General features: G+C 40.8%; 1 protein-coding gene across 5 annotated transcripts in view; it reads right to left on the bottom strand.

The window, feature by feature from the left end:
- LOC143027172 (transcription factor E2F5-like) overlaps positions 1-13,298 on the bottom strand; it is a 63,207-nt gene that overhangs the window by 16,054 nt on the left and 33,855 nt on the right. For all 5 annotated transcript variants that reach the window (XM_076188276.1, XM_076188271.1, XM_076188272.1 and 2 more), the window contains exons 3-8: positions 9,116-9,168; positions 8,812-9,005; positions 8,581-8,731; positions 8,340-8,461; positions 8,149-8,255; positions 7,947-8,038 (exon numbers count right to left, since the gene is read on the bottom strand). In XM_076188276.1, the coding sequence (XP_076044391.1) occupies positions 7,947-8,038; positions 8,149-8,255; positions 8,340-8,461; positions 8,581-8,731; positions 8,812-8,991 (652 nt within the window). In that variant the 5' untranslated portion in view covers positions 8,992-9,005; positions 9,116-9,168. The remainder of the gene's footprint in view (positions 1-7,946; positions 8,039-8,148; positions 8,256-8,339; positions 8,462-8,580; positions 8,732-8,811; positions 9,006-9,115; positions 9,169-13,298) is intronic.

The following is a 13,298-nucleotide window of genomic DNA, read 5'->3' as shown; positions in this document are numbered from 1 at the left end:
AAAATCCCTTTAAAAGGCAAAACAGTCATACTATTGAGGAACTGTTCCAATCGCAGCCAAGATTTGATACATCAACTCAAATACAGAGGCTAGTCTGTGACAGTATTTGGGAAGAAAGTCAAGCATAAGTACACATGGGAGAGGATGGTGGATAGAAGGATGGTAGGTAGGGCTTTATTGGACTATACTGTAGAGTGGTAGGTGGATAGAAGGATGGTAGGTAGGGCTTTATTGGACTATACTGTAGAGTGGTAGGTGGATAGAAGGATGGTAGGTAGGGCTTTATTGGACTATACTGTAGTGGTAATCAGAAGAGGAAGAGTTTTTGATGTATATGTTCTTAGGGGAGACAGTGGGGGAATATCAGATAAATTTTTGAAAGTTAAGCCGAGAGTGGTGGATAGATGGAGAAAGAAACGGACAGAAGGTACGGAGATGCTTAGAGTAAACTGCTTAAATGAGAAGGAAAAGGAATACAAGAAGCTGAAGAGTGAGAAGTGAAGGACAGAGTAAGTCTAGGAGAGGAAGAATAGGGATGTTTCAAAGAGGGATTCACAAGGTGTACAAAGATGGTGTGTGGGACAAGGAAGATGGGAGGAAACAGAAGGAAGGGTAGTGAATGGTGGGATGAGGAAGCAAAGGTTATATGAGAAGAAATGAGCATTCACATGGTTGCAATACTGGACAAAAGAAACATACAAGAGGTACAAAGGAAAAAGATGAGAAGTAAAACAAGATAAAGTAGACAAAAAGGAGAGGTGTAAAATGGGGTAACATTATGACAAAATTCTGAAAGTAATAAAAAGATGTTTTGGAAGGGGTGGTGAATCAAGTAGAGAAGAGAAAGTAAAAGGTGCAGATGGCAAGATAACAGAAGAGGCAGCGGTAAGCGGAAAATAACGTATTTTGGAGTTGATAAATGTGGAGGATTGGAAAAGGTGGTTGCAATGGGATGATTCACCTTTTGCAGCTCATCTTGGAAAAGAAATTATTAATTGTAGACAATATTTCAAGCCTACCATGATAAGATTGTCCTCTCACATAGACAAATGTCATTCTGTGTGTGTGCTTTCTTCTGACCCAGGGCAGTGAGCAGGGGACAGGTATAACCCTTCATCCACAAGGAGCTAAGATGAGAGGGAGGAAAGGGTGGTGAATGGGTGGAATTGGGTGCATTTGAAAGGAATGCATTTGAAAGGAAGGAAAAGCCCTTGGTAGATTGAACAATTACTATTATCATAAGTAGGATATATTTTCTTCATTATGTATAGCTTCAGTAAACAAGTATCTTTCCTAGTAAAAAGTGTGTTGGCTTGACTTGTCAACAGCGCCTCTGTTGCACTGGGGTGTGCATCGATTCTGGCATGAATGGGCAGGCCAAACAATACCAGTCACAAAGACAGATCATGCATGGCAGGCACCTTTCCCACAAAGACTCAAAGCCATGTTTGGCACAAAAGGTCTAGGCCTAGCCAGGGCAAAATGCCACTAGAATCATGTGATAAGGTTTGCAGCAGAGAGAAGCTAGGCAATCTCTGAAGGGAAAGAAGTGGAAAAGAAGCAGCCAGAGAAAAGGTGATGAAGCAGGAGATAGGAGGGAGAATAGAAAAGGAAAATCCTGAGGCACAGTCAAAACTGTAATGGCCTGGTTCTACCCCATATCTGTTCTCCTCTTAATCCTCTCGATCAAGACCCTCCCATGGGTCTTCCCAACTACACATAACCCCTTCCATACGGTGCCGCACACGTAGGCGTCATGGGGAGCGAGTGTATTCGCGAGGCTGCCATATCGGCATCTTGATTATATTTATTGTAGTCGCCCCTCCATAATGACATTCTTTCTAATTCTTTTGTAATCGCATTTTCTATGGTTATCAAAATTCACGGGTGAAAGAAAGAACGATCGATATAAGCGGTGACTATATTTTATGATGCGAGTATTATTACGACACGTCGTACGGCTGGCATTGGCTGCTGCCACCGAGATCTAAGTCCATGACGCCTACGTGTGTGGCACCGTATGGAAGGGGTTAACAAGCTGATCCCTCTGGAACTACCATGTTCACGCTTGTCCCCTTTTCCCTTGTAAAGTGGAACTACACAGGCACTCCTCCAGTCCTCTGGCACTCTATCCTCTCTAATAACAAACATTAAATAACCTCACCAGCCAGTCCACCATCACTGTACCTCCTTTAAAAGATATTCTGCATGACACCCACCTAACCCAGGTGCCTTACCTGCTCTCATCATCTTAACAACTGCCTTCACCTCATTTTTCCTTATTTCTCCACCATTTTCCTCACCACTGCCATTTTCTTCGCGCTTCCCACTGCAACTACTTTTACCTCCCTATCCTCCTTCACATTTAGCAACTGGATAAATAAGGGTGTGCTTCATAGGAACAAATGCAAAAAAACGCTTGTCATTTGCTGAAATGGATTGGTATGTTCTTAGTTATACTTGTGGTGAAGCTTTCTTCTTATAAAGTATGTAAATAATTGGAATTAATGAGTCCGATTTGTAATATAAAGAACAATCTTTGTTTAGTAGTAACAAGTCACCATAATTTACTTTTACTAGCACACTTGAGCCAAAATGAAAAAATATCTGTATTACATTGTACACATTACTGTTTACAAAATTTGTGGCATCTAGGGAGCATAAGGTGAATGTGCCACAGAATTGTGTGGGAGCACACTGCAAAAATATTGCATCATGTTTCCCTTTCTTTTTTGAGTGCCCAAATACAGCATTGCAGACACCATGCACACATGTAAGCACCAATATGAAAATTTCTTCAGAGATCATTCTGGTTCAAACTCATAGCACATAACTATGTAGTCTATCCACACATCTTGGCTCTTGTCAGAGATATTTAGGGAGTCGAGACTACTCTCAAAAGACGATGAAGACAATGAAAAAATCTCAATATCACTGAATGCCTGTTTTGCTACAGAATGCTTGGCTTGGTACACAGCTCATGACATCATTAGAAGTGATACCAAGAGATGTTGCTTAATTCTGCATTTTAGAATGCAGATTAGCAGATAAATATTTGTCAAAAAGTCCCTCAAATAGTACTTTTGAGATATATCTTTTATACATGGTTCTCATGAAAATATTATTAAAAAGAGAATGCAATGTTGTACCTGAGCTTAGTGATTACATTCTAACTTCCTTGCAAAATGCCTTGTTATTTTCAAAATTTACCGTCATACTCCTTCCCAGTTTATACCTGCCCTCCTTTGTTTCTTTTTTCTATGAACATCTTACATTTCTCTTGTTATACTTTGCAAACAATCCCTGAATGCTCACTTCTCTTCTACTACCTTCTTCAGTTCATTATCCCACCTTCTATTTCCTCCAATCCTCTCACAACCATCTTTGCACACCTTGTTATTCCTTCCTAGAAACACCCCCATTCCTCTTCCACTCATACCTCCACTGTCCTTCACCACTTCCTACACTTCTCTCAGCTTCTTTCTAATCCTGTCCCTTTTCCTTCTCACTTAAACAGTTTATTCTGAACACCAATCCTCCACTCTCACCTTACACCAACAAATGATCACATATCTCCCCCACTCCCTCCCCTAAGAACATGGATATCCAGAATTCTTCATACTCTTTTGGATACCACTACAGTCCATCAATGCCTTATCAACCACCCTCTTCCATGTGTACTTATGCTCGACTTTATTCTTAAACACTGTGTTAGCTATCATTGACTCTGTATCATTGACTCTAAATACATCAGCACTCCACTATGATTTTTTACTTGGCACTCCAAATTTCCCAACCACTCAATCTATTGGTTCATTCCCTACTCTAGCATCAAGATTTCACAATACACTATATTAACATTCCTCCTAAAACTCTCTAAGCACTCTTCTTTCTTCTACACTCTTCTCACTACCCAATCACTCGATTACCATTAAGGTATGCTAGACACAAAATTATCTTTATTTCATGTTTTTAATAATTATCTGAACCTCCAAAGAAACTTGCAATCCAATGCAAGAAGATTTTACTTGTACATTACACTAAATATACTTAAGCCACACAATCTCTCCCTGTTCACGCAACTAAACACCCACCTTGGGTAACTACTACTCAACACAGGATACTCACCTTGCTACAAATGAAACATCTAAGAGATGCTCCTTAGAAGCCAGACTAAGCACTGTGCTGTGACGTGTGCAACCATCGTAGATGTATACACAACTTGTAACTGTGATACACGAGGTACAACTACAAAACAACCTTTTAAGTTATATTTTCTGAACCCATATATTTTTGTAGGCTTTGTCTCGGAAGCCAACATGACACTGCATTTTTGGTTGGGTCATAGTAGGGCCTTGAGGAGTTTATGGTAGTGTTAGGGGTTGTGTGTGTGATAGAAGTTGAAAGTACATACACCAAAGGCTTTTTCCCCCTTACATGGGAGGTAGCCAAAAAACAATGGCATGAAAAACACTCCCATCCATTCCATCCCCACATACTCCACTCCTATCCATCCCCTTCCCTCCCTCTTACCTTGGCTCCTCCTGGATGATGGGTCATTCCTGCATCTTGCCCACTGCCCTGGGTCAGAAGCAGTGTCACAAGACACAGCACATCCACAGCAAGGCTGCTTCATTGAGATGGCAACCCCCTCCCTCTTCATCTCCTCATGCAGAAATGGAGAAAGTGGGGAGAAATCCCTTTGGGCTGCTTCAATTTATTTTTCACACACATACTCCCTCACCCCCCCATCCCCCCCTTATGCATCACAGCATCATCCATACACAACCATCCTCCATTCACCCCCCTATCTTTTGTCCTCTCCCATCCTTCCTCAACAGACATTCCCCTCTTTCCCAATGCCCCTTTCACATCCATTCATCTCACCTGTGGTTGCCCCTCATGTTCACTCCTTCCAAGCCTCTTTTACTAGTTTTTCTTCTCTCATTCTTTCCATGTGTCCAAAACATCCCAATACTCTTTCATCAACTGTATCTCCCAACTTCCTTTTCACCCCTGTGGGTAAAAGTAGGTTGGTGAGATGTACAAAGGGTGAGGGTGCCAGTGAGTTGGTACATATATATACCAAAGGTTTTCCCCCTTACAAAGGAGGTAGCCAAACAACAAATGCATAACATCCATCCGCACCCATTCTATCTCCACATACTCCACTCCCATCCACCCCCCCCTCCCTCTTATCTTGGTTTTTCCTGGATGACGGGTCATCCTTGCATCTCACCTGATGCCCTGGGCCAGAAGCAGTGTTGTACATCCACAGCAAGGCTGCTTCATTAACCACTTCCATACGGTGACGCCTATGTAGACGGCATGAGGAGCAAGTGGGTACTCGATGTTGCCGACGTCGCCATCTTGATTATATTCATTGTAGTCGTACCTATGTAATTTTCATTCTCTCTAAACTGGCTTCATCAGTTTTCTATGGTTATCAAAATACACGGGTGAAAGAGAACGAACGTTTGAGCACTGACTTTATTTTTTATAAAGCGATTATGATGCAACATCGCACGTCGGGCAGCTAATGCTGCCAGACGTACGATGTGCCCCGTAGTGAAGAGGTTAAAACAGCAACTCCCCTCTCCATCCCCTCTTGCAGAAATGTATAAGACTGGGAAAAATCTCTTCGGGCTGCGTCAATTTATTTTTCACACATACTCCCGTCCCCTACCCACTCTCTTTCATGCATCACAGCTTCATCCATACACACCCATTCTCCATTCACCCCCTTTGGTATATGTAAATGTCTAAAGGAAGTGAAGAAATAAAAAAAATTCATATAGCTTAGAAGACATGACCCAAGCTGTAACAATACACTAATTCAAACCTAATTATGATAATCAGAAATCAAGGATGGACTAAGTCTGAACTGTACATGAATTTGAGGATAAGTATGATAAATCAAGAGTAGGAGGTAGGACCCAATGAGAATTGTTCCTTTACTGTATACTACTGTACAATTAGGTAAACACACAGACTGTACTTAAATAGTATTCCACTAAAAGTGTAAAGAAATGAAGATTAACATATACATGATCCATCCTAGACTGGATAAACTGGAGGTGTGGTTGCCTCAAAAAAATATATACACAAGCTAACGAGGGGAAGGAAGCCTTTAGTATATAGATAGATTAGGACAGGATTGTTTCTATGTCATTGATTAAAAGTGATCAGGAGCAGTTACCAATTGTTAACCACTTCTATACGGTGACGCCTACGTAGGTGTCATGAGGAGCAAGTGGGTACGCGATGATGCCGACGTCGGTGTCTTGATTATATTTATTGTAGTCGTACCTACGTAACCTCCATTCTCTCTAAACTGGCTTCATCATATTTTCTATGGTTATCAAAATTCACAGGTGAAAGAGAACGAACAATTGAGCACTGACTTTATTTTTTATAATGCGATTATTATGATGCAACATCGCATGTCGGGCAGCTAATGCTGCCAGACGTGCGATGTGCCCCGGAGTGAAGAGGTTAACTCCCTTGTGCAAAACTTGTGTAGGAAATTCAGCTGAAGTTGACAGATCTTAAGGCCTGGTTCAGAGCCCCAAGCCTGAACCTCCTAAGATGAGGAAGTTGGCAGGTTTTGAAAACTAGCAGCTTTGCTGTCCATCTTGCAATACCACCACAAGCATGAAGTCTATACATACACCTAAAAAGCCCTTTCCACTTTACGGGGGGGATGTCATACACTCATCTCACATGTAAAACACTTACTGTCCCTCCCATCTTATCTCCTGTCCTCTGCCCACTACTAAGGTCATACGGAATGCAGCATGACAACATTTCCAGAGAAGAGTCTGACAGTTGAAGTTGGTTTACCTTCATCACTTCATTATACGGCAACCTCTCCCACATCCACCGTGTTACATACAGGGCAGACAAGAAGAAATACATCCCGGCTATATCATTTCCTCATCTATTCACAACCACTCTCCACTCACACCTCCTTTACCCTCTCCTTTCTCTACTTGACTGACATTCACTTGTTTCCAATGCCATTTCACCCCATTCACATTTCTTTTGTCAGTCAGATTTCAATCATTCTTTCCATATATCCAAACCTTCCAAGCTTTCTTTGATGAATCCTATCTACCAGTTCTTCCACCCCACACCCTGCCCCACCTCCCCATTTCTCATTCTATCCAACATCACAACTCCAACACCACATTTATTTCATCTCAAACATGTTTGGGATCTTCCTTTCTACCTCCTTCAAATTCAAAGGACTCTTTACTGTGTTGTGGTCACAATAATTTCCTGTGTTCTCTTTGCATACATCCCCAGATATTTATTTCTAATGACACTTGATTCTCCTTACCCTCGACATTCAGTCACTTCCTTTACACTACAATTCACTTCCATCCAAACTCCATTCCTTGCTATACACATGACCCCAAATACTTGAAGTTTTCCACTTCTTCCATCTCTTGCCCTTTAAGCACTTCCATACGATGACGCCTACATAGGCGTCATGAGGAGCAAGTGGGTACGAGATGATGCCGACGTCGGCGTCTTGATTATATCTATTGTAGTCGTACCTACGTAACCTCCATTCTCTCTAAACTGGCTTCATCATATTTTCTATGGTTATCAAAATTCACGGGTGAAAGAGAACGAACGATTGAGCACTGACTTTTATTTTTTATAATGCGATTATTATGACGCAACATCGCACGTCTGGCAGCTAATGCTGCCAGACGTCCGATGTGCCCCGGAGTGAAGAGGTTAACCTTATTTCCAACACAGTGCCATCCTCATCCCTTGCAAATCTATCACCTTACTATATAAGTAAGGAAAGAAAACACCAAGAACTGGTGTTAATTACTAGAGCCAACACATGAAAACCAAGAGAAATAACATGGTAGACAATGAGGTGAGGATGGAGTAAGATTGTTAAGAAACAGTATATGATCAAACCTTACCAGCTTTAGCTATGAGATCATCAAGCTGATTCTCCTTCGCCTCCAGTTCCTCAAGGTCAGCCTCTATATCAGCAGTATTAACTCTGGAAGCTCTATAATCATTTACAGCAATGTAACATAGTGGTACTTTTTATATATTCTCTAAATCAAACATATGGAAACCAAGGCTCAAATACAAAAAATATAAAAATTGTATACTTACAGCCATTGTATATTGTTTTTGGATTTCTTGTTGACTAGACCGATTCCTTCTAAGACATTAGTAATATCGTATATACGTCTCTTCTGCACTGCTAACAAATCTGAGGCCTAAAATATGAAGGGGGGAAAAATTGTTTACCTTACAAAACAAATTCTTAGTTATAACAGCAAAGAGCATATTCAAGAACTTACCTTATTAAGATCAACAGTTCCATCTGCAGCGGTTTGTAGGAGACTAACAAATCTCTTAGTAAGCAAACCTAGTGAAGTGTCTGACCGAGATGATTTCCCTGGAGATGTGGTTGTAACTGCAGCTGTAATCAATAATTTCAGATCAAATTAAATTCTTAAAAAGTATGGTTTATCACAAATAATCTGTGTGATCCCTTAGAAAAAAAAAAAAAAAAGTTTTTCAACAACTTCTTTGACCCACCTGGACCACCCCTTCCTTTTGAAGGTGAAGGGTTATAATGTGATGAACCGGATACAGATTTCTGCTTTGATCGACGAGGTGTTTTGACAGGTGTTCGGAATCCCTCCCCATCCACACCACCATCCTCTAGCACCAATCGTCTTTTAACGCTCTGGATTCAAAACACTGTTTAGTCAGACTGTCTTACGATATTTGCATTTATTTGAAAGTAACACATAAAAAAGTACATACTTGAGTTCGCCCAGGAGTTACTGCAGACGAAGTATTGGAGTTACTAGGTGTGATTGGAGTAAGACCATACCCATGGTCCAACAGCTGTGTATATGTAAGGCCATCACAGACACTGAGAACTGTTCCACCAACTGTAGACACTCCCCCAGACCTTGGAGTTCCCACACAGGAACTTTCCATTCTAATACCGTCACCTTATGAGGGAAGGGGTAAAAAAAACAAAAACAAAACAAAACAAAAAAAAAGTTTGATACAGAACATTTTCTACCTGTACACAGAGAAATAACTGAAAGAGTAAACCTACCTTTTTAAAAAATGGACAGCTGCCCACAAGTGAGCAAGGAGTTGATGCTTATCCTGAAAAGAAAGAGAAATGTAAAATTACAACGGAGTTTTCAGAATGGGGTTTTCTAGAATGCACTTCAATAACAACAGCATGGTCAAATGGAGGGGGCACCTACGGAGCCAGAAGATTATTTGTGGTTCTTGAACAACTCAGGCTTTGTAATGTTATTTTATTACTGTATGAAAAAATAATTCACAAGTTGATGAGAGGGGAGAGGGAAAAAGAGAGGGGAGGGAAAGGGGAGATGGAGAACGAGGGGAGAGGGTGAGAGGGAGAGAAGGGAGAGAGAAGGGAGAGAAAAGGGAGAGAGAGGGGAGAGGGAGGGAGAGGGAGGGGAGAGGGAGGGAGAGAGAGGGGAGAGGGAGAAATAGAGAAGGGAGAATGAGGGGGAAGGGGAGAGGGGCAAAGGAGGAAGAAAGAGGGGAGAGGGGCAAAGGAGGAAGAAAGAGGGGAGAGGAAGAGGGGGGAGAGGAAGAGGGGGGAGAGGAAGAGGGGGGGAGAGGAAGAGGGAGGGAGAGACAGGGGAGAGAGAGTGAATACAGGGAGGGAAGAGAGGGGAGAGACAACAGTGACATATGAGAGAGCAAGAGCAAGAGAGAGAGAGAGAGCAGAGTGAGTTGAGGGATGAGAGGAGAGACATGGTATATGGGAGAGAGGGAAAAGAGAAAGGGGAAGGAATGAGGGGGAGGGAGAGAGAGAGAGGGGTGAGAGATGGAGAGGAATGGAAGGAGGAAGAGGGGGGAAGGGAGAAAAAAAGAGGGGGAGAGGAGAGATGAAAGTGGTGAGAGAAAGGGGGGATAGATGAAGGTAGAGAGAGAGGAGGGGGGAGATGAAGGTAGAGAGAGAGAGAGAGAGAGAGAGAGAGAGAGAGAGAGAGAGAGAGAAGGGGAGAGAGATGAAGGTAGAGAGATGAAGAGAGAGAGATGAAGGTAGAGAGATGAAGGTAGAGAGAGAGAGAGAGAGAGAGAGAGAGAGAGAGAGAGAGAGAGAGAGAGAGAGAGAGAGAGAGAGAGAAAGGGGAGGGAAGGATGAGAGAGGGAGAGAGCAAGAGAGGGGAGAGGGGAGAGAGAGAGAGAGAGAGAGAGAGAGAGAGAGAGAGAGAGAGAGAGAGAGAGAGAGAGAGAGAGAGAGAGAGAGAGGGGGGGGGGAAGGGAGCAAAAAAGATGAAGGAAGTGAGAGAGAAGAGGAGGGAAGGATGAGGGAAGGATGAGAGAGGGAAGGATGAGGGAAGGATGAGGGAAGGATGAGAGAGCGAGGAGATAGGGGTGAGAGGGGACAGGGGAGGGAGGAGATGGGGGAGATGGGGGGTGAGGAAGGGTGGGTGATGAAATTGGGAGAGATTGAGTGAGAGTGAGAGGGGGAAGACACAGCTGGAGATAAAAATTAAGGGAAGGAAAGAGATTAGATGTTCAAGTGAATTTTAAAACTTCAAATTGCCTCATCACAGACTACAATATTGGTCAAATTGTTTCAAACTATACTCCATTCTAATAAGAAATTACACTATTTCTGCCGCGCAGCTCGTTACAGTTTATAGTGCTGCAGACACAGACACAGGCACCAGCAATAGAAATTCCTCACCTCCTTCAGAAAATATTGTATTTCTCCACTTTCTTCATAATATAGGAAAATTTGGTTTCAGTCATTAGAAAGAGCAATCATTCTACAACTATATATATATATATATATATATATGTACATACACATATATACATTCAAAACTCGATAGGGTAAGAAACTAAGTAACTACGTGGAGTTCAAGTCAAGGAAAATACATTATTGGTTTATACAAATCTTTACTGGTAATTAATCAATATTTACAGCAATTATGACAACAAGAGAAGAATAAAACATGTTCTCCTACAGACAGACCTCCTGAACACAATAGTGCATTTAGATTTCACAGGGAAAGCCATAAAAAGAAGAGAGAGAGAGGATTTTTGTAAATATTTTGCATCATGATGTTCATGGCGCAAGGTTGGAGGGAGGGATGGTAGTTGTAGACTCCTTCCCTCCTCCTCCTTTCAACTTATTCATCACCTAATTCATTATGAGAAAGTATTCATTTTCAATCTTCTTACCCAAGACTATTTTTATGTAATGTGAGTTTATCAATAATCTGTGGTGACAGTACATAGATTATTAATAAATTCACTTTACATAAAAATAGTCTTGGGTAAGAATGAATACTTTCTTATAATTAAATGATAAGTTGAAAAGAGGAGGAGGAGGAGGAGGAGGAGGAGGAGGAGGAGGAGGAGGAGGAGGAGGAGGAGGCAATTACCATCCCTCCCTTCCTCATCCCATGAGTCATGACAAAATATTTATAAAAATATATATTTTTTTATGGGCCTATATGTGAAATCTGAGTGCACCATCATGTCCAGTAGTTGTTTATGTAGTACAAGTTTTGTTCTACACTTGTTATCATAATTGCTGTATACATCGATAATAAGTATAGATATGTATAAACTGATTATTTCTTTTCCTGGACTTCAACTCCACATAATTACTTAGTTTCCTATCCTATTGAAATTTGATTTTTTTTTTTATAGTTATAGAATGACTGCTCTTTCTAATGGTTGAAACCAAATTTTCCTAACTTATGAACAAAGTGGAGAAATGTAATATTTTCTGAAGGAGGTGAGGAATTTGCCTATTGTTTGTGCCTGTGTGCAGCAAAAGTCTGCAGGAATACCAAATGTAGATAACTACACAGCAGAAATTTAGTGTAATTTCTTATTAGAATAAACTAATTGTAGGGTAAATCAAAGGTCCTGATAGCATGGGGACATTTCTTATCTATTTAGCAATAAGTGTGATTTTTTTTTTTCAATTTTGATATTAACAATTCCTTTCATAACCTTAAAGGTGTATCAAATACCCCATAAATCTCTCTTTTAGAGAACACGTACAATTTCTTTGAGCAGTTCTTGCATGTTTAGTTTCTTAGGTCTTGTGACTCACTGCCACTCTCTCTCCAATCTATCAATATCTAATAAGAGTCGGAGATCACACAGTAACAGCACATTCCAAGCATAGGTAAACAAATATCTATATACTGTATCTGGCTGATGTTGAACTTTTGAAGTCAAAATATGGGGATGACAGGTGGTAACAGACATGGAACTGCCTATTGTAGGCCTTATGGTCTCTCACAGTCTCCTTCATTTTATGTTCTTATTCCACTATCCTATTTGCTTTCTCCAAAGCAGAAATACAATGGTTATGTAATCCAAGTTTTTTAATTACACCAAGATCCTTACATTCTCAACTTTGGTTAATTTTTTTTTTTTCCCTTTTCTTTTCTTTCAAATAATGTCATCCTCAATATAATTTTTAAGTGTATGCATAACTTTACACTTGCCTGTAACTGTTAAGTTTCATTTTCCACATTTGAGACCATTGCTCATTTGTCTAAATCTCCTTGAATACTCAGTTGATTAGTGATCATTTGCTATTCCACATACCTTAGTATCATCAGCAAATCTGGGCAGCTGATACAAGTCCAGTAAATATATATCAATGATACTATGAACAGAAGTGGCCCTCAAATGGAATCCTGAGGAACTCCCGTCCCCCCATTTCTTGCTAAAGTTTTACCATTCCAAACAACTCTCCATTTCCTACAGCAACAATCCTAATAATTCCTTAACCTTAATATATACACCATGACATTGTCCATTGACGGAACCCAGAATGTCCTACAGCCTATAGCAAAAATGGCCTTCTGCTGCTTCTAAAAATCATCCAATTTTGAACTCCATACTCTACACACACACACACACACACACAAAAAAAAAAAAAAAAAAGCCCAACACATTATGTACCAGGAATACCTGGAAACTATTAATGACACAGGTAAGAAAATAAGACACTGTAACACCAACTATACTAAGAAACAACCAGAGTGTAGTCTACAAGATCCCCTGTAACAAATGTGAGAAAGCAAACTTTGGCGAGAGCCACAGAGGTCTTCGAACGAGATTAAAAGAACACAAGGTGAATTTGAGAAAACATACTGCAGCAACTGTATCAGTACTATGATGCTCATATTTTTTTTTTCCATTTGTGGAAAAATAACTAAGGGCAATATCATGCCCAACACTGTTTGTACATACAAGAACATAAGAACATGCTT

Source organism: Oratosquilla oratoria, chromosome 7 (assembly GCF_046742065.1).
Source record: "Oratosquilla oratoria isolate Oo_2021 chromosome 7, ASM4674206v1, whole genome shotgun sequence".
Taxonomy (NCBI): Eukaryota; Metazoa; Arthropoda; class Malacostraca; order Stomatopoda; family Squillidae; genus Oratosquilla; species Oratosquilla oratoria.
Note: the sequence above shows the minus strand (reverse complement) of the source record. Positions and strands in the feature narration are given on the sequence as shown.